This window comes from Melanerpes formicivorus, unplaced genomic scaffold (assembly GCF_026170545.1).
Source record: "Melanerpes formicivorus ecotype bairdi unplaced genomic scaffold, bMelFor1.0.p_v2 SCAF_2, whole genome shotgun sequence".
In the NCBI taxonomy this organism is placed as follows: Eukaryota; Metazoa; Chordata; class Aves; order Piciformes; family Picidae; genus Melanerpes; species Melanerpes formicivorus.
In genome coordinates, this window is record NW_027142354.1 from 41,787,648 (window position 1) to 41,808,971 (window position 21,324).

General features: G+C 49.2%; 1 protein-coding gene across 2 annotated transcripts in view; it reads right to left on the minus strand.

Annotated features, from left to right (window-relative positions):
• LOC137450980 (organic cation/carnitine transporter 2-like) overlaps positions 1-21,077 on the minus strand; it is a 35,211-nt gene extending 14,134 nt beyond the window's left edge. Inside the window, exons 1-5 of one of the 2 annotated variants that reach the window (XM_068158053.1) lie at positions 20,453-21,077; positions 7,340-7,443; positions 5,035-5,189; positions 3,610-3,781; positions 1,168-1,294 (exon numbers count right to left, since the gene is read on the minus strand). In XM_068158053.1, the coding sequence (XP_068014154.1) occupies positions 1,168-1,294; positions 3,610-3,781; positions 5,035-5,189; positions 7,340-7,443; positions 20,453-20,845 (951 nt within the window). In that variant the 5' untranslated portion in view covers positions 20,846-21,077. The remainder of the gene's footprint in view (positions 1-1,167; positions 1,295-3,609; positions 3,782-5,034; positions 5,190-7,339; positions 7,444-20,452) is intronic. The other variant, XM_068158046.1, reaches the window with a different exon arrangement.
• Between the last annotated feature and the right edge of the window lie 247 nt (positions 21,078-21,324).

A 21,324-nucleotide genomic window follows, 5' to 3' on the forward strand; every position in this document is an offset into this window, starting at 1 on the left:
AGAAGTGCAGTTGAATGAAAATTCAGGGCAAAAGCTATCTTAAGAAGGTCTGAGGCTTCTTAGCATTTTCTCTCTGTTCCAGCAAGACCAGAATGTCTGTCCTACTACCTATAAACTAGTCTGGCCAAACAGGTTTGTTTGCATCTCAGCTAACAAACCTAAGTGAAGTTGTTTCAATCTCAACAGCAAACACTGCAGTTTAATGGCAAACCACCTCCCTAAGCTCTTGTAAAGCAAGTGAGCATACAAGGGACTGTCATATAAATCACAATGTCAATTGTCAACCAGAAAATAACTGGGCAAGTGCCCAGACAGACTTGAGAGACCTGCCTAGACAGATGCCCATTCTCCTGGGTCAGGCAAACAGTTTGTCTGTCTGACCTCTGGAGGTCATGTTTAAACGAGTGTGGAACTGCTTTCACACCTTTGGTTCACCAGACAGGTCAGACAAAGGGGAGATACCTAGAGGAAACAAGGAAATAAGTGGGGAAGGAAAGATACTGGCAGCTACTCAACCCTAAAAGGGGTTCAAACTTTGCTTTCCTTAATGTGGAAAAGAAATTGGAGTTGAATATGAACTAGACTAACATTCTTTCCAGTGCCACTGGAAGCAGTCCTGTGTTAGGCTTTCATAGAACTATATTAGACTCTGTGAGCATAAAATCTCTTTGGTGCCAAACAGAGAGGAACAGGTACCTCAAATTCATAGAATCATAGAACTGTTTGAGTTAGAAGAGACCTTTAAGCTGATCCAGTCCAACCTTCAACCTAACACCACTCCAGCTGTTAAACCATGTCCCCAGGTGCCATGTCCACACGTTTCTTGGACACCTCCAGGGATGGTGACTCTACCACCTCCCTGGGTAACCTATTCTAATGACTGACCAAACTTCATTACCTTCTCCCAAAACTAAGAGTTTAAAAGGAAGAGGATGTTTGCATTAGAATGCACATTGCCATCCCCACTGGAATGAGACAGCAAGGGCTGTGCAAATCCTAATGAAGAGTGGAAAGGGCTGATCTGCTTTCCAGGAAGAGGACAACCTTTGCACCCCTGGAGAAGTGCCTGATACACTGCAGGCAGCAACCAACTCCCATCTCTGGAAATTAATTACTTGACATGATCATTAACAGGTCCAGCCAAGTGCAGTGCTAAATGAATCTTACCTCACTAGGGTCAAGTATGACATCTGGGGCTCTAATGCCATTAATTCTTGCAGCCTTGCGGAGGATGTCTTCTGCCTCTTGAAACCTTCCCTGGGAGATCAGCCACCGTGGAGACTCGGGAATCACCCTGCAGAAAAAGTTCACAGTAACAAGCCTGCATTTCCAGGGAAAGCATTGCCCCAGGCATCAATACACATTGTTCCAGGCACAAAGAGTTCAAAACTTGCCCCATCTTGTAGAAATTAAAACAAGGACCACAAAAATGAGCTTAGGGAGCAGATTAGCACACTGACAAGAACAGAATGAGATGATCAGGGGGCTGGAGCCGCCTCTCCTGTGAGGACAGACTGAAGGGATTGGGGTTGTTCAGCCTGGAGAAGGGAAGGCTCCAGGGAGACCTCAGAGCTGCATTCCAATATCTGAAGGGCACCTACAGGAAGGCTGGGGAGGGACTGTTTAGAAGGCCCTGTGGGGATAGGATGAGAGGCAATGGTCTGAAACTGGAGCAGGGGAGATGTAGGTTGGACATCAGGAGGATGTTCTTCACAATGAGGGTGGTGAAATACTGCAACAGGTTGCCCAGAGATCTGGTTGAGGCCCCATCCCTGAAGACACTGAAGTTCAAACTCAGTGTGGCCCTGAGCAACCTGATCTAGTTGGGGATGTCCCTGCTGACTGCAGGGGGCTTGGACAAGATGACTTTTGAGGGCCCCTTCCAACCTGATGCAACGTGTGAATACGCCTTTGTGGGCTGTAGAAGCACTAAAGAAATGAGCAGTAAGTCAGATAAAAAGAGCAACCCAAACCTTCTAAGTATGGGAAAAGAGGAAAGCAACTCAGAAATGGGAACACAGAAGCAGCACGCTGTGCACGCAGAGGCACATCCTGAGAGAGTAACACAGAGAAAAGTAGTAACTGTAAATGCTGTGACAGAAAGGAAGGTTAGAGAGTAGCAACTGCTTGAGTCATCCGCTGCGTAAGAAACTGGATAGAATCACACACGTGCAAACTGGTGTATGGTGGAAGTGAAGAAACACCACCACCATGTGGACTGTGCAAACTTTACAAGCCACCTCCAAGCATGTCATCAATTCGGGAAGAAAACGAGGAAGCCTCACAGATCAGAATCACAGGGCAGGTTCACCCATAGCAGGTGGCACAGGATGGTGTCCAGGTGGGTTGTTGGTGATTCTAGAGACAGAGACTCCACCACCTCCCTAGGGAGCCTGCTCCAGGGCTCTACCACCCTCAAAGTTAGGAAGTTCCTCCTCATGTTCAGATGGAACTTCCTATGCTCAAGTTGGTGCCCATTACCCATTATCCTGTCACGGGGAACCACTGATAAAGGCCTCGTCCCGCCCTCCTGACACCCACCCTTTAAGTATTGATCAGCATTGATCAGATCCCCTCTCAGTCTGCTCTTTTCAGACTAAATACTCCCAGGTCTCTCAGACTTTCCTCACAAGGGAGAAGTTCTAGTCCCCTCATCATCTCTGTAGCCCTTTGCTGTACCCTCTCAAGCAGTTCCCTGTCATTCTTCAACTGGGGAGCCCAGAACTGGAGCTGGTACTCCAGACGAGGTCTCACCAGGGTGGAGTAGAGTGGAAGGAGAATCTCCTTCAACCTGCTGGCATCCCAGGATGCCTTTGGCCTTGGCCACACGGGCACATTGCTGGTTCATGGTCATCCTGTGGTCCAGCAGGACCCCCAGGTCCTTTTCACCAGAGCTGCAAATACAGATGTGCAAGTACTGCTTTGTAGCTTGTCTTATCTTTGTCAACCCTAGCACTGGCCAGCTTCCCAAATGAAGGTTTTTCCTGCTGTGCTTAGTTCAGGCCTACTCTTCAAAGCTCAGGATTTCAATTGGTGCAGAAGGAGGAGTTTTACAGACTCTGATCTTTGCACATTACTTCATTTTATACAAGCCTACAGAAAATGAAGAACAGGGTTTTCAAGCATGAGCTGGATCATTTGAAAGGTCTAGACCTGCAGATAAATCATCAATTCACAGAATGGGTTGAATTGGAAGGGACCTCAAAGATCATCCACCTCCAACCCCCTTCCATGGGCAGGGATACCTCACATTAGCCCAGGTTGCTCAAGGCCTCATCCAACTTGGCTTTGAACACAGGGTGGGGGCATCCACAACCTCCCTGGGCAACCTGTGACAGTGTCTCCCCACCCTCACTGGAAAGAATGTCTTCCTAATCTCCAATCTAAGTCTCCCCTCTTCCAGCTTCAATGTATTTCCTCTCATCCTAGCACTACAAACCCTTGTAAAAAATATCCCTTCCCAACAGCCCCAGTGACTGGGATGAGCAGAGAACACAGTGCTCACTTTTGACCTGTCCAATTTCACTGGAATAGGCTGGGAGTCTGCATCTTAAAAGCACAGAGATGAACTTCCAAAGACTCAGTTCTTGGAGCTGAAGTTGTACTTACCACCAGAGTGGGATGAAGAGGAGCCCAGGTAAGGTGAGTGCCAGCAGCAGCATCCTCCAGTCTCTGATAAAGTAAGCAAAGAGTGGCAGCAACATGTAGCCAAATGCATAAAATATGCAAACACCCAGAGTGGAGAACTGCACACGAATGGATTTGCCAAGAATTTCTGTGCCTGTTCAGAACAACAGAGTGAGGATTAGGATTTTAATTCAGGAGCAACCAACTTAGCAAAAATAGCTCTATCAGCTGGCTTTGACACATGCCACACTGGGCAGCTACAGCATTTACCACCCTCTGGCAATCAGGAGGGACTACAGATTTGCTTCATGCAGTGATCCTCAACCAACCCAGGTAATTGCTTGCATAAAAGGAAGGGAATTGGGCCACACAGTGTTTCTGTAGCTTAAAATGACTAATACTTCCATAATTTATCCTCTTAGAACCTCACAGCTTTACTTGAGGAACTAAGCCCATCCAACATACTACAAAACATTCCCAGAAGTTAACTTCAGGTTGAGCTCTTTAGGTTCTTCTGCAGCTAATAGAGAGCAGCTGCTCTGAAAGATAAAACTCAGAGAACCTAAATTAGGTTCCTGACCTCTATCACCCTCTAAAAGACTATTTAACTACTAGCCAAATAACCTTTCTGTGTGGAGTTCATGGTGGGTCACCAACCAAGGCCAGAGCTAGCAGTGGAATTAAGTGCACAAAAAAAAAGGGGTCAAGGCTCCCCTTTAAAATGCTTTGGGATCTGCAAATCAAGAGGCATAAGAAGAAATAATATCTCCCTCATTTCCATAGAAATGAAAGACTACAGAAGGGCAGCAGTGTGTCTGCTCTCACAGCCACATTACCCTGCTTTGGCCCAGAGAAAGGCTTTCTTGCCAACATTTGGTGGTTTGGACAGTGAGGTCACTGGAACTCACATCAATAGAAGAGAGAATGTTTGTGCAATCTCAGATTCATTAGGTAATTTACATTCCCATGATGAAATAAAGCCTTAACTCAAGAATAATTATACCATTTAAATCTCTACTATGGGCTGCTTGAAGGAGATTTTGTAACTCTTACTCTTCCCCCCAGCCCTGCAAGTTTTAAACTCAAACAGGCTCAAAGTGGACAGCAGAAATCCCTGAAAAAATCATGCCTTACAGGTCTGATCTCTCCAACTACAAGATGGACTTTGTTTTGACTCCTCAGTTTCTGTCTTTTTCCTTTTAGGATGGTAAGGCACAGAACTCATTCAGATTGCATCTCTATCAAATAGGAATTTCTAAGGAGAGGAAGATACATCCATGCACAGTGAGGGGACACTCTTTAACAGTGTTGGTTGGCAAACCAGATCAAGCCTAAGCTAGTAGTGAAACAGAGCAGGAAAAGCACAAGGCAAAAGAACACATACTGTGCCCAGCAGGACTTTCATACCCAGAACAAATGCTGCCACGTAGTTGGAGATCTGTCCCATGCCAACCAGCATGAATAGCACTGAAAACATCTCCCAGCTGGTAGAGAAGACCTGTATGAAGCTGAAGCCAGTCTGCATTGCCAGAGTTGCAAACAGCACATTCTTCCTGCCAAACCTTCCATGGAGAGATTGAATAAACGCAAAAGAAAACAAAAAACAGAGAGATGATTACATGACAGCATGAACAAACCTTCAGAAACAGAAAGGTTTAAGGAGATACAAAGCAGCTGCAAAGAGCTTCAGGAAGGGTGACACAGGCACAATTATTCTGAGTAGATTAAAACCAAAATCCATTGGTCAAGAGAAAATAACATGCCAAGGGGCTGCTAGTTAAGTGTTCCTTTCACACAGATAGGAGGAGCAGGGAGACAAATATTGAGGAGAAAATGGTATAAAATGTAAGAGTATTAGATGGTCCTTCTCATCTAAAGAGCACAGTCTTCTGTGGTCCTTCGTGACCACAGAGCAGCATGGTAAAGGAAAGAGAAAAATAAGGAAAGCTGCTGGAAGAAAGGTGAAGCCCTGCTTTGTAAGATGCTGTTATCAGTAAGTGATCCCATGCTGCAATCTTCATCCCACTTGGAGAAAATGAATGAACCAATTTAAGGTTCTAGGAAAGCAAGGGAGGAGAAGGGAGGAGAGGCGGAAAGCAAGGGAGGGGAAGGGAGGAGAGGCCGAAAGCAAGGGAGGAGAAGGGAGGAGAGGCCGAAAGCAAGGGAGGAGAAGGGAGGAGAGGCCGAAAGCAAGGGAGGAGAAGGGAGGAGAGGCCGAAAGCAAGGGAGGAGAAGGGAGGAGAGGCCGAAAGCAAGGGAGGGGAAGGGAGGAGAGGCCGAAAGCAAGGGAGGAGAAGGGAGGAGAGGTGGAAAGGGGGGAGAAAATTAAACCCAACCCATTGAGCTGTTTGAAGTTAACGGCTGGACTGGATGATCTCAAAAGTCTCTTCAAACTAACAGTGAGTGATTCTAAGAGTCAGTGCTGACATCTTGGCTTGGGCAGCCCCATACCATCAGAAGGCTTTGTTGCCTGTGACAGGACACACCAGTGTGCGCCCAGGTGGCCAGGAAGGCCAACAGCATCCTGCCTTGGATCAGCAATAGTGTGGCCAGCAGGACCAGGGAAGTGATTGGTCTCCCTGTACTCGGTACTGGTGAGGCTGAAACTCAAATAATGGGCTCAGTTTTGGGCCCCTCACTCCAAGAAGGACATTGAGGGTCTGGAGCAGGTCCAGAGAAGGGCAATGAAGCTGGTGAAGGGTCTGGAGAACAGGGCTGGTGAGGAGTTGCTGAGGGAACTGGGGTTGTTCAGCCTGGAGAAAAGGAGGCTGAGGGGAGACCTGCTGGAGGGGTGACCTGAAAGGAGGTTGGAGTGAAGTAGGGTTGGTCTCTTCTCCCAAAGAACAAGTGATAGGACAAGGTGCAATGGCCTGAATGATGTTACAAGACTTGGGGCATGGGAATTATGTTCCAAAGAAACAAAATCAACAAGCAAATCCAGACATTAGAGAGACATAGTTTCCTTTGGGAACCAGGAAGAGAGCACACTGTGCACAGCAAATCCTAGGGAATTAGAAACACTGAGCTTTAAAATACCCAAAGCAAGCAACATCATACAAATTAATGGTGTCTGGCTTTTTGTTTCATGTCTGCACTGATAAAGAAGGAGGCCTTACTTCCCTGGAATGCTCTGCAGGTTCCACAAATGCAAATCATCAGACTTAATGCTGCATTTGGTGATGAGGCCTTGACCAGCCTGGTCTAGTGAAAGGTATCCCTGCCCATAGCAGGGGGGTTGGAACTGGATGATCTTTCAAGGTCCCTTCCAACCCAGACCATTCTATGAATCCATGAGGAGGAGAAGCTATGGGTGTTTATCATAAGAGAATGACCTCAAAAAAAGAGGAAAACAAGCCAAAGAGATCTCTCTGCACATAGTCCAAAGTCATTAGAAGAGAATGTCATTGACCTATGTTTTTACCAGATGATACTTATCTCCTACACCTGTTTTCTGGCATAAACCCAGCTTGTTCCAGAAGTGATTTTGCTGAAAAAATAAACAGGTAGAGATAACCCCAACCAACAAACTTTGCAATGTTCTGTCCTAGCTCAGGTTTACTCTGCACACTCTGTGTAGGTTCAGCTCAGCCACAGAGCAAAGAGATGGCAGATAGCAGGTGCAGAAGGACACCCAGAGCAAACTTCACCCCTAAGAATTGCTTAGAACCCAACACCAAACATAGAGCCAGCAGCTCTGGGGTATATACTTTACTTGTCTGAGAGCTGTCCTGATGCGAAAGAGCCCAGCAGGACACCCACAAAGAACAGGGAAGTGCTCAAGGGTCCCTTCCAGTCGTTGTCACAGACGAGATTCCACTGCAGAGAGAGAGAGAGAGAGAGCATGAAAAGTCTTCCAATAAACAGGACTTCCTCTTCTAAACATCTTGGCTAAGTCTGGATGAAAATGTAGCCTTTGGACAGAAGGCCTCCACAAGAGGCATTAATAACTAACCCACGGCACTGATGCAGCTCCGTGAAGACGTCAGGAAGGGACGTGGAGAGCAGAAGCAAAGGCCACATGCCACAGGCCACGTTGGAAGGGTCCTGCTGAGGCTCCAACACTGCCTTCTGAAGTGGCCTGTGTGGCTTTCTTGACACAGAATCACAGAACAGCAGGGATTGGAAGTGACCTCTGGATATCATCCTGTCCAAGCCTCCTGCTAAAGCAGGGCACCCACAGCAGCTTGCCCAGGAGCACAGTGTCCAGGTGGGCTTAGAATCTCTCCAAAGGAGACACCACAACCTCTCTGGACAGCCTGCTCCAGGGCTCCAGCACCCTCACACAAAAGAATTTTCTCCTCCTGCTCAGATGGAACATCTTGGGCTCCAGTTTGTACCCCTTGTCCTGTCACTGGGCATCACTGGCAAGACTCTTGCACCCCTGCCCTCTTTACCTCTTGCTGGGCATTACTCAGATCCCCTCTGGGGCTGCTCTTCTCCAAGCTCAACAGCCCAAGGGCTCTCAGCCTTTCCTCCTCACAGAGATGCTTCAGGCCCCTCATTTTCCTAGCCCTCCACTGGACTGTCCCTGGTAGCTCCCTGTCTCTTGAACTGGGAGCCCAGAACTGGACACAATACTCCAGATGTAGCCTCACTAGGGCAGAGTAGAGGCGGGAGGAGAACCTCCCTCAGCCTGCTAGCCACACTCTTCATGCACCCCAGGATGCCATTGGCTTTCTTGGCCACAAGCACATTGCTGGTTCATAGTGAGCTACTTGTCCATCAGCACTCCTAGGTCCTTCTCTGCAGAGCTGCCTTCCCTCAATCAATCCCTCACCTGTACTGGTGCAGAAGGTTCTTCCTCCCCAGATGCAGGACTCCAGTCTTGCCCTTGTCAGCCTTTATGATATTCTGCCCAACTCTCCAGGCTGCCCAGGTCTGGCTAAATGGCAGCACAGCCTGAGGGGGTGCCAGCCACTCCTCCCAGTCTGGTACCATCAAAACTGCTGGCTGTGGTATCTCCCTGACATGTATGGGTGACAGCAACTCATCATTCCATACTGCACTTTGTCCAGGTCCCTTTCAAAGGCTCACAGTATCACAGTATCGCCAAGGTTGGAAGAGACCTCAAAGATCATCAAGTCCAACCTGTCACCACAGACCTCATGACTAAACCATGGCACCAAGTGCCACATCCAGTCCCCTTTTGAACACCTCCAGGGATGGTGACTCCACCACCTCCCTGGGCAGCACATTCCAATGACGAATGACTCGCTCGGTGAAGAACTTTCTCCTCACCTCGAGCCTAAACTTCCCCTGGCGCAGCTTGAGACTGTGTCCTCTTGTTCTGGTGCTGGTTGCCTGGGAGAAGAGACCAGCCCCTTCCTGGCTACAACCACCTTTCAGGTAGTTGTAGAGGGCAATGAGGTCACCCCTGAGCCTCCTCTTCTCCAGGCTAAACAATCCCAGCTCCCTCAGCCTCTCCTCAGAGGGCTGTGCTCAAGGCCTCTCCCCAGCCTTGTTGCCCTTCAACAAGGGCTCTGCAGCACCTTAAACTGCTGCTGGTTTTGGAAGGAGGGAGAACTTGATTTCCCTGCACATGCCATTAAAGATTCACATTTCTAATTGAAGAGAAATTGAGGGAAGAGAAAAGAAAGGAAAAAAAAATCCTCTCCTAATTCATTTTAATTTGGTTTTGAGAGAGACTGGAGCCTGTTCACTCCTCCCTGGCAACACAACCCATGCCAATTATAATATTTGGAACACAAATTGAAATGTACACCAAAGCAAACCAAGCTTTCCAAAATGGAAGCAACAACAGACCAAAAACAAAAAAGAAGAGGAAGAAAAATAAGAACCATTAAATGAAGACTGCAAGAGTTTCCAGCCTGGTGTTTCTGAAGCAACCCTCATGTTGTTTTTGTGTCTACACCAACAGCTATTATTGAAAGAGTCTTTGTTTTATTTTGGTTTTCTGGGGAGAAATTAAAGTCTGCAAACATAAGAGGAAAGAACAAAACCCAGTGGGGAGGCCTCGTCCCCTACCTTGCTGCTATGCTGTAACTGGAGATGTTCCCAGAGCTCTGCCCTGGCAGAGGGCAGGAGGTGCTGCAGCAGCCCCATGGGAGAAGAATTTGGAGGCAGCCAATGCTTCTGATGTGAGGCCAAACCCTCCTGAGCTCAGTTATTCAAACAGCTCCTGCAGGGCTGTTTCCAAGAGATGGAAACTTTGAGATTTTAATCTGTATTTAGAAAGTTGAAAACATTCACCCTGACCCAAATAACTAAAGCCCCTTGCTCCCCAGTTACAAATAATTAGTGTGTTTCCCTCTTAGCTGTTTTGGATTTGTACTGAAGCTCTAAGATCTGGTCCTGCATGTTCCAGCTCCACCCTCCCAACTTGGTGGTGGTGCCACAGGTAGGAACATCAGCATTGTGCTGTCTGCCATTCCCATCTCATAGAATCACAGAACTCTTTCAGCTGGGAAAGACCCCGAGGATGATTGAGTCCAGCCATCAACCTAACCCCACCATGGCCACTAAACCATGTCCCCACGTGCCATGGCCACAGGCTTCCTGAACACCATCAGGGATAGTGACTCTACCACCACCTCCCTGGGCAGCCTGCTCCAATGCCTGACCACTCTTGCAGGAAAGCAATTGTTCCTAATCTCCAATCTAAAGCTCCCCTGGCCCAATCTCAGGCGATTTCCTCTCCTTCTATCCCCTGATACCAGGGAGAAGAGACCAACCCCCACCCGACTCCAACCTCCCACAGAGGGTGATGAGGTCTCCCCTCTGCCTCCCTTTCTCCAGACTAAACAACCCCACTTGTCTCAGCTGCTCCTCCCCAGCCCTCTTCTCCAGATCCTTCACCAGCTTTGTTGCCCTTCTCTGGGCATGCTCCAGCACCACAAGGTCTTTCCTGTAGTGGGAGGACCAGTAGCCCCTTGACTCCTGGATTCTCACATCTGATAACAGTTCCCACCACAACTACACCCTGGTGCATGTTTTAAGTTTGGAAGATAACTAAAAACCATGCAGTGAAGATATAATCCCAGCAATGGCTTTCCACTCCCAGATACCTGTGGCAAAACTCAACTGAGCCAGCCCTTATTGCAGGTAAGTTCACCTAGTTTGGAATTTGGACTGGAATCACAGGCTCACAGAATGGTAGGGGTGGGAAGGGACCTCTGGAGATCACCAAGTCTAACATCCCTGCCAAGGCAGGTTGCAGAGAGAGTCACACAGGAACCAGGTGGGTCTGGAATGTCTCGGGAGATGGAGACTCCAGCACCTCTCTGGACACCCTGCTCCAGGGCTCCAGCACCCTGAAACTAAAGAAGTTCCTCCTCATGTTCTGACAGAACCTCTTATGTTCAAGTTTGGCCACAACCCTTGTCCTGTCACTGGGCAGCACTGAAAAAAGCCTGATTCCATCCTCCTGACATCCACCTTTCAAGTATTGATCAGCACTGATGAGATGCCCCTCAGTCTGCTCTTCTCCAGACTAAACATCCCCAATTCCCTCAGTCTTTCCTCACAAGAAAGATGCTCCACTCCCCTCACCATCTTTGTAGCCCTTTGCCGTACCCTCTCCAGCAAGTCTCTGTCCTTCTTGAACTGAGGAGCCCGGAACTGGACACAGTACTCCAGATGTGGCCTCACCAGGATGCAGTAGATGGGAAGGAGAATCTCCCTCGAAGGTGCAGAGCTCACTGATACAGGCCACAGGCATTTGTGTAACTTCAGCTATCAACCCTTACATGATCGCATGAACTTACCATCATCATTTTTAAAGGTCATGGGAGAAACAAAGTGCACCTCTTCCCAACTTGTAACCATCTTCAAGTCACTTTTTAACCCTTCCTTGGATAACTCGGGCTGTGGTTTGACGTCTGAACCACTAAACCATGTCCCTCAGTACCACAGCTGAGTGATGTGGCCGTGTGGCTATTCAATCCCTCCAGGTATGGGGACTCCACCACTGCCATGGGCAGCCTGTGCCAAGGCTTTACAACCCTTTTGGGGAAGAAATTGTTTCTCATGTCTAACCTAAACCTCCCCTGCTGTAACCTGAGGGTGCTTCTGCTTCCTCTATGACTTGTTATGACTTGGGAGAAGAGACCAACCCCTACCTGGCTCCAACCTCCTTTCAGCGAGCTGTAGAGAGCCAGAAGGTCTCCCCTCAGCCTCTTTTTCTCCATGCTGAACAACCCCAGTTCCCTCAGCTGCTCCTCACAAGAGCTATGCTCTGGATCCTTCACCAGCTTTGTTCCTCTTCTCATTGTCCAAGAAGTCACTGAAGCATCACTGCTGGACCAACGTGGCAGTGAGTGTCACAGGAGCAGTTAGTGATTAAGCTCTGCTGTTGGGACACAGCATGGCATGACCCAGTGCTCTAAATTCCTGCTGTTTTCACTTCTTGGTATCCTTTGAGCTGGCTGCTAGCTGGACTGGCCTTTGCCCCAGTGGAACAAGATAAGGTTAACGTCAGCAAGGGAGCAGGGAAGAGGAGAACAACACCGCAGCTTTGTTTGCGCCAGCAGCTCCTGCGGTTGGGAATCGTGGAGCCCCTCTCCACTGACACCCAGAGCTCATGGCACAGCATGGAGCACTCTCACTCAGCTTTAGCACAGCTCTAGAAGAGCCACACATCCTGCTGCTGGACTTCTCTTGATGTTCTTATTCAGACTCCAGATACTTTGGGCTACAGTTACTGCCCAAACAGGTTGGGGTCACGTTTGCTGCAGCAGCCTCACACCTAACAGCAATAATCACTTCTGCATAAAGGGCACTCAGCAGTGGGGAGGCTACACCTTGAGTACTGGGTTCAGTTGTAGGGCCCTCACTGCAAGAAGGAGATTTGAGGGGCTGGAGCAGGTCCAGAGAAGGACAACAAAGCTGGTGAAGGGTCTGGAGAACAGGGCTGGTGTGGAGCAGCTGCAGGAGCTTGGGTTGTTCAGCATGGAGAAAGGAAGCCTGAGGTGAGACCTCATTGCTCCCTACAGTTCCCTGAAAAAAGCCTGGAGCCAGGTAGGGGTTGCTCTCTTCTCACAAGGAACAGGTGAAAGGACAAGAGGAAGCGGCCTCAAATTTCACCAGGGAAGGTTTAGGTTGGACATGAGGAACAATTTTTTTTCCCCTGAAAGGGTTCTCAAACACTGGCACAGGCTGCCTAGGGAGGTGGTTGAATCCCCATCCCTGAAGGGGTTTCAGAAAGGCAGAGATGTGGTGCTGAGGGCCATGGTTTAGCACCAGACTCGGCAGAGTTAGAGGATGGCTGGACTCAGTGATCTGAAAGGTCTTCTCCAACTAAAGCAATTCTGTGATTCTTCATGCACCTCCAGAATGGATTCCTGGCTGATACCAGCTGCTGAAGAGGACAGGTAGGAAAAGGGGACAGGCTATGGAGAGAGCCAGAAAACATGGACAGCTTGGGGGAGAAGCAGGGAGACACCACAAGGGAAAGGCACTGATGCAGATGCTTCCTGAGCACAAGCTTGGGGCCAGAGTATGAAATGGTCCTGGGGATTTAGAGCCATCACTGCAACTCCTCTTCGGAAAGCACTTTCCATGTTCTGATTCATCTTTTACAAGGAGCTACATCTCCAAAACCCTCCCTATAGAGCAAGCCTAGGTACAGAAGTGAGAATACAAACTCTGAATCCTCAGATCTCCTCCCTCCCCTGAACACAAGGCCCTCCCCACCCACATTTTGTTACTTTCCAGCCTTTTTTATCACAGCACAACCCAAACAAGCTGGGTTATTGGAGGTTTAGCTGGTCTCACTCTACTCAGCACAGGCAGAAGTGTGTCAGCCTTCAGGACTGCCATCTCCTGTAGGTTATCTCACACCTTTCCAGTGATAAACTCAACACTGCTGCAACTGCTCTACCCAAAAAGAAAGTTCCCCCACAATTTCCACACAAAGCAGAAAGAAATGCAGATTTCAAGATGAAATACCTGAATTCTTTAAACTGCTACCTGTGGAAAAACCTTCAAATTAAAACTGCAAGGTGAGTGCAGCAAAGAGGATGCTACAGGTCCAGCTGAAGACATTGCCAACCACAAGTACTATATATCAATCCTCCAAGTTCTCTGAAACCTCAAAGGCTAAATTCCTGTGTCCAGGCTCCTCATCCACCCCATGAGATACAGGATACCACTTGCTTCCAAAGAGAGCTGGCTCTTCATGAGTTTCCATCAGTGCAGGCAGTGGATTTCATCCAGACAAGGATGCAGATCCCTCCTCCTGCTTCTTTCACTGCAATTATATCACACAGGAGTTGGAAAGGACCTCTGGAGGTTCATAGATCCATAGAATGGGTTGGGTTGGAAGGGACATTAAAGATCATCCATTTCCAATCCTCCTTGGGCAGGGACACCTCCCACTAGCCCAGGTTGCTCAAAGGCTCAACCAACCTGGCCTTGAACACCTCCAGAGAGGAGACATCCACAGCCTCCCTGGGCAACCTGTTCCAGTGTCTCCCTGCCCTCACTGGGAAGAATTTTTTCCTAATCTCCAGTCTAAATCTACCCTCTCCCAGCCTCAATCCATTCCCCCTCATCCTATTGATACAAGCCCTTGTAGAAAGGGCCCAGCTTTCTTGTAGCCCATTTCAGGTACTGGAAGGCTGCTCTAAGGTCTCCCCAAAGTCTTCTCTTCTCCAGACTGAACAGCCCCAGCTCTTGGAGTCTGTCCCCCGTATCAATCATTCCAACCTTCCTGCCAGAACAGATTAATCTAGAGCAAGAGATGACATAGAGGAGGTAACAAAATTCTAGCTGCTAACAAGATTCCCTGTCCTACTGAAGCACAAGGTTTGCCCAATGTTTCTTAATGTATCATAACATGGAAATTGCAAGTCTAAGTACAGGGGAGCTCCTGAGAACACCTAAAGCTCTTGGGATAGAGCATCACAGCAAACAATCACACACCACCATCAAACAGGTTTGGGAAGCCACAGGAGTAGCTGCAAGGCCAGCAACAAGGTCATTTAGGACCTCACTTAAAACAAGCCTGTTTCTCAGATGATACATATCTGTCCCACCACAGGAGGGCTTGTATTTGCCTGATGCCATCCCCCGAACCCAAACCAAAGATGATTTCTGACAAATACAAACGCTTTGAGAGCCTCACTCTGCTACATCCCTTTTGTATAAAGAAGCATATGAAGGAAAGGGATTTTTACAGCTATGCTGTAGCTCAACACCATGGAATTGTTTTGATTGGAAAAGGCATTTAAGATCAAGTCCAAATGTTAATCAAACACTTTGCCATCTCACTCAGCACCACATCTACACAGACTTTAAATACCTCCTGGGATGAGGACTCCACCACTGTCTTGGGCAGCCGGTTCCAGAGCTTGACAACTCTTTTGGGGAAGCAATTGTTCCTCAAGTCCACCCTAAACCTCTCCTGGTGCAAGCTGAGGCTATTTTCTCTCATCCTGTTACTTGCTATTTGAGGGAAGAGAACAACCTCCACCTGACTTCAACTTCCTTTCAGGGAGTTGCAGAGAGCCATGAGGTCTTCCCCCTGCCTCCTTTTCTCCATGCTGAACAACCCCAGCTCCCTCAGCTGCTCCTCACCAGCCCTGTTCTCCACACCCTCCCCCAGCTTTGTTGCCCTTCTCAGGACCTGCTCCAGCCCCTCAATGTCCTTCTTGGAGTGAAGGCCTCAAAAATGAGCCCAGCACTCAAGGTGTGGCCTCAGCAGTGCCCAGCAAAATCACTTCCCTAGGCCTTCTGGCCACACTATTGCTGATCCAAGCCAGGGTGTTGTTGACCCTTCTTGGGCAACACCATATTTTCCCACTCCTTTATTTGCTTTTGTTGAACTGTTTTCCTCTCTCTGTGGATAACATGCATGACTGAAAAGTGAAGTGGGATAGTCCCATGTGCTAATATTTTCTTTTTCTTTGAAAATCAACATGTGAGCAAGAATTTTTGAAGCCAATCCAACATACTGTACCCTTCTCTTACCACTTGTTTTTCTCTGCAGGTTGAGGCGGGCTCTTCAGATGACTCCTGCAGTCTCACGACTGAGTACTTAGAACCTTCAATTCTGAGTCTGATCTTGTTTACATCCATAGAAACAGCCTCTGCTTAGTGGAGAGCTGTGTTATTAAACACCCTTTCCTCTGAAAAGATATTTGTACATTCCAAATACTGGGAAGTTCTACCTTAAAGATCATTATCTAAATGTAAACAGAAGGCTGGATCTCCAAACCCCACATTCTGTTCAGTTTCTCTCCTTGTAGTTGGCTGCTTTGTTTTTTCCTCACAGAGGTAAAGCTCACATAGAACAGGAAGGAAAGTGCCAAATACTTTGTAATTCTGGTACATAAACCTAACTCTGCCCCCCACACACCACATTTTTGAGGTGGCTGGAGGAAAGGGAAACAAGGGAGTGACACCAGACACTGAGAAACATGAGCTGAGCAGTAATCTAAAAGTCAAGAATGTGCTGTGGGGGACATCACCCTGTCATTAATACTCCACAGCACCTCTAGAAGGGCACTGGTTCCATGTTAACCATGTCAACTTTAATAACACTAACCCTATTTTATGTTGCAAGGTCACAAATCACAGAATGGTAGGGGTTAGAAGGGACCTCTAGAGATGATCAAGTCCAACCCCCCTGCCAAAGCAGGATCACCCAGGGCAGGTCACTCAAGGAGGGCTTGGAATCAGTCCATAGAAGAAGACTCCACAACCTCTCTGGGCAGCTTGCTGCAGGCCTCCAGCACCCTCACAGTAAGAAGTAGCTCCTTATGTTGGGGTGAAACTTCCTGGGTTCCAGTCTGTATCCATTGCCCCATCACAGGACACCACAGAAAAGAGCCTGGCCCCTTCTTCTTGACACCCACCCTTCAGATATTTACAGCCATTGATAAGATCCCCCCTCAGCCTTCTCCTCTGCACACTATAGAGCCCTGCATGATGTGCTGCTTTGACAGGCTGAGAGCGCTGGTGGTGTGGGGCCTGGAGAAGGCTCCATGGAGACCTTCTGGTGGCCTTTCAGTATTTGAAGGCAGCTACAGGAGAGCTGGAGAGGGACTCTCTACAAAGGCATGGAGCGTCAGGATGAGGAGTGATGGCTTCAAACTGGAAGAGGCTGGATTTAGATAAGACATTAGGAAGAAATACTTCCCTATGAGGGTGGGGAGGCACTGAACAGGTTACCTAGAGATGTGGAGGCTCCAAGCCTGGAAGTGCTCAAAACCAGGTTACACAGGACCTTGAGCAACCTGGTCTACGCAGAGGTGTCTAGCTGGGGTTGGAACTAGATGATCTATAAGGTCCCTTCCAACCAAACCCAGCCCGTCATCCATATGATTCTTGAACCACAGCATGAAAACCTCATTGGTTTAGAGCTACTTTGGCACCTCTGTCAGACATTCATGTGTACTTAGTAAATGACAACTTGATTTTATTTTTCCTTCTTCTGAGAAGCCTATTAATATTTTGTACCTGCAAAGCACCTAAAGGTCTTTCCAAAGCTTTATCAGCTCCTGGGGCTGAGAAGTTGTCAATAGGAACTTAAGCCAGGAAACCAAGCTGGTGTTAGCCTACAGCAAGAGAGAAGATGGCCCAGTTTTAGAAGATGAGGAATAATGAAGGTGACTAACATGAATGAAGAGCTGAACCTGGATTATCTAGTGCTAAGGGACATGGTTTAGTGGTGACCTGGTAGTGCTGGGTTAATGTTTGGACTTGATGGTCTTAAAGGTCTCTTCCAACTAATACAACTCTGTGATTCTGCAACATGAACTTGATCAACCTTTCATCTGCTGCCTCCACTCTTACAAAAGCCTGTGGTAATAACAACCACAGAATCATAGAGTGGTAGGGGCTGGAAGGGACATGGAGATCACTGAATCCAACCACTCTGCCAAAGCAGGATCACCTAGGGCAAGTCACAGAAGACATACGCCCAGATGGGTCTTGCAAGTCTCTAGAGGAGACGACTCCACAATATCTCTGGGCAGCCTGCTCCAGGGCTACAGCATCCTCACAGTAAAGAAGTATTTTTCTTCCCCTTGAGGTGGAACCTCCTGTGTACCAGTTTGTATCCATTGCCCCCTGACCAGTGAAAACATACTGGCACCTTCTTCCGTGTCTAGCACGAGGTTGTGGTTTTTCTCTGCTAAAGCCAAACCATACATCCCTCTGCCTTCCAGCTAAGGGTGAACATCCAAACCTCGAGTTTGACAGCTACACTGCACCACAGTGCCCACTCCCACGGAACTGCCACAGTCTCTGCTTGCTTCCTGATGGTCTGGCACAACCACTGATCTCACAGTAGGACACTTGAAACCTTGATATGCCAGGAACACAAACCTCTAGGCCATCATATCTGGCCACAACTTTCATTCCCTGCCCATCTGTACAGGACACAGAGCCAGCCCCATGCCAAGCTTCAGGACACTGGGCAAATCCCACCACATCCATCCTTCCTCTGCCAAAGCCAAACAGTCCCTGAAGCTTGTTAAGAGCACAGCAGGTAAAAACCATGCAGCTCTGGAGCTCACCCCTTGCCCTGAGCTGATTTCAAACTGATGAACAACACAGAACATTTTTAGAGGTTGAGGATGAATGTGTGTGTACAAAAGTTGGTGTCTATTTGTGTTTTGATATGTAAGAATTGATCCTTTATGGACTAAAAAGTTTTGGCTGCTCTATCACCTAACATCTCATGATATCATATTTCTGGTCCACTCACACTCTTGACTCCACTGCTCAAGTCTACTCCCAGTTCCTCAGTACAGCCCCATAAAGATATGAATGGCAGAAGAGCTTGGCCTTTTCCCTTAATTACCCTTGGCTTCATTCCTTTTACTACCACAGATGAACTTTTACTACTCCTACATTCTTTCTTTATGGGACTTAGGGAGGAACAAGAAAGCCACAGATGGCTTCTTGAGCCAGAGCAAAGCTTTTCTTATTCTCCATTTCAAAAAATAAAAGAGAGAAAGGGATTTTATTACAGGGGAGTTGGTGAAATACTGCAGACTGGTTAATGACAACCTTCTGTTGTTAGTCCCTGTGAGAAAAGGAAGTCTGTAAAACCACTGAGTTCCCTCTCATTTGAAGCCTCCCTTGGAAAGCAGAACCATAAACAAGGACTTTCTCTAGAGTCATGAGAGATCCAGCAGAAAAGCTTTCTTAAGACAAATAAATAAATAAATCCCCCCTTCCCCCTCCCAGTGCCTAGGAAATCTGGGACAAAGGTCCTCATGATTATTCAACGAGTTAGAGATACACAACTAAACACAAGATTAGTGAATCATAGAAGGAGCAGCAGGCCAAGAAATTAAACAAGTGTAGCACTGAAAGCCTGCAAGCATGTGAAAGGCCACAGCTTCTTGCAAAACTGCCTCAGAAGGATTAACATGAAAGGGGAAAGAAAAAAAAAATGCTGCCTCTGTGCATGATGTCTGGGCAGACAAACATTTACCTCCCACAGACACAAAACCTCTGCCAACCCCTACAGCCGACAGGCCAGAGCTGCTCAGCACGTTAACAGCTCCTGCTTCTTAGAGATTATCAAACTCCTGGATCATATTCTGACGGCCCAAGACATTTTCATTTATACCAAGCCAAAGCTCAGCAATGAAGCTCAAGACAAAGTACTGTTTGAAGGCATGGCTAAACCAGGTCACCTATTATAGTAAGGCACAAAGAACAAAACTTGTATGTTCACCCTGAGAAAATGTCCTAAGGACACCTCTGCCTTCCACAGGTACATTTCAGCTATGACCAGGGTCTAGTAGTTCAGAGGTGCTTTCTTCTCCAGGATGAGAGCTCTTGCAAAATAAATGAGGCAATGCCTTGTGCTTGTCACAACCACTCACACCCCTGCTGCTGTGTGATCAAGGGAAGTTTCCAACAACTCCAGTGCCACCACTTCCATGCCACTCTGTGCCACCATGGCTCCTCTCCCATGCTCCCTTCCTCAACCCAGTCCTCTCTCCTGAGAGAGATTTCTGTGCTCAGAACAGCTTACAGTCGTCAAGTACTCACATTCACTATCCAAACACCCATCACAACCCATTCTGCAAATACAGTTCCAGCTCTGTCAGACCGGGTCATAGGCACAACGAGGCCACAGGACTGTGCAAACAGCTTGTCACCCTCCTGAAAAACCTTATTCTGAAACCCAGGTATTCCTCAAAATCCATTTCCTTGTGTCTTAAGACAACCAGCACCCGCGGGCCATCTAAAACAAGAGGGACAACCAGCAGAGCTTCAAACTTTGCTTGGTTGTCCTGACCAGAGATTTGACTTGCAGGGTGTTTCTGAGCAGACAGAACGTGACCTGTCCCAGCACATGACTGAGGACACCAAAGCAGTGGACATGGCCAAAAGAGATGCATCATGTACAAACAGCAAAGCTCAAGGTCCTTTTGGACACAGCATCAGGGCTCCCTGACTACCTGCATCTTGCACATCTCAGGGCGACTTCTACCACCTTTTTGCATAAGGGAAACAAACCATTTTGATCTCCTGAGTTCAAAGAGACATCTCCGAACCACCGAGAGAGCCAAAACCCTGGTCCTTGCGCCATCCCTTGCTCCAAGCCACCTGTAGATACCTATGAACCCCTTTAAGTAGTTACCGGCCACACACCACACTGGTTTAGGAAAGGAGCTGCGCTTGGAGACCACTTTTGCTAGTGGAAGCAAACAGATGTCAAATTTAGCCTGGCAGGATGAGCAGGAGGGCGATGCTCTGACAAACGCCCTAAGCCAAGGGAAACTCACACCGGTGCCACCATAACCACACTCTTCTCCTTGGCACTCCCGGAGCATCCTGCCCGCATCTCTTGCTGCGGAAGAGCCCCACTCCCGCCGCCGCCCCCTCCGAGCCTCCGCACCTCGGTGACGATGGTGGAGTGGTAGACGTCGCGGCTGTACTCCCAGCCGTCCAGGCACGGCTCCTGCTCCAGCGAGCTCAGCTCCACGTCGGAGCCGGGCCGGAGCCCCAGCGCCGAGAAGTTGCGGAGCGCGGCCAGGCGGTAGCGGCGGCAGTGGCTCGGAGCCGCCTGCCCGCCCTGCGTCTCCAGCGGGATGCTGGCGTTGAGCCACTCGGCGCTCAGGTTGGCGCCGGGGGGCACGGCGCAGTGGTGCTCGGGGGTCCCGGCCATGAAAACGATGGAGAGGCCGTTGAAGCCGTTGGGGATGATGCTGGCGCTGAGGAGGAAGAAGACGAGGCGTTGGAAGCGGCCCCACTCGCCCAGGAAGGCGGTGGCGGCATCGTAGTCACGCATGGCGCGGCCGAGCTGCGGCCGCCGCTACCTGCGGGCCCGTCTGGTGCGGGCAGGAAGCGGCCGCCCCGAGCCGCGGCGCAGCCCGCCGAGCTCCTCGCCATGGGCCGGGCCTCGCCGGCGGGGGAGCGGCCGGGGGTGGGGTTTGCAGGCGGAGGCGCCTCAGGTGGAGCGGGCTGCCGGAGCCGCGGGGGTGCCCGGAGTCGCCGGGAAGTCACCACGGCCCGGCCCGGCTCAGCCCAGCCCAGCCCAGCCCCGCGCGGCCGCCCCACCGCCGGCTCCCGGCATGCCCTCGGCCCGCGTGCGCAGGAGGCGCGGCGGGGGCTCGGCCGCTGCGCTGAGGGCTCGGCCGTTACGGCGAGACTGCGCCGGCCGCCGGCCGCGGGGGAGGCTGCCTTGGCCAGGCCTCGCCTCGCTTCCCCGGCAAGCTGTGGCGGCCTGGCGAACCCTGAGGGACGGGGGCAGTGCCTCGGGCTGGTGTT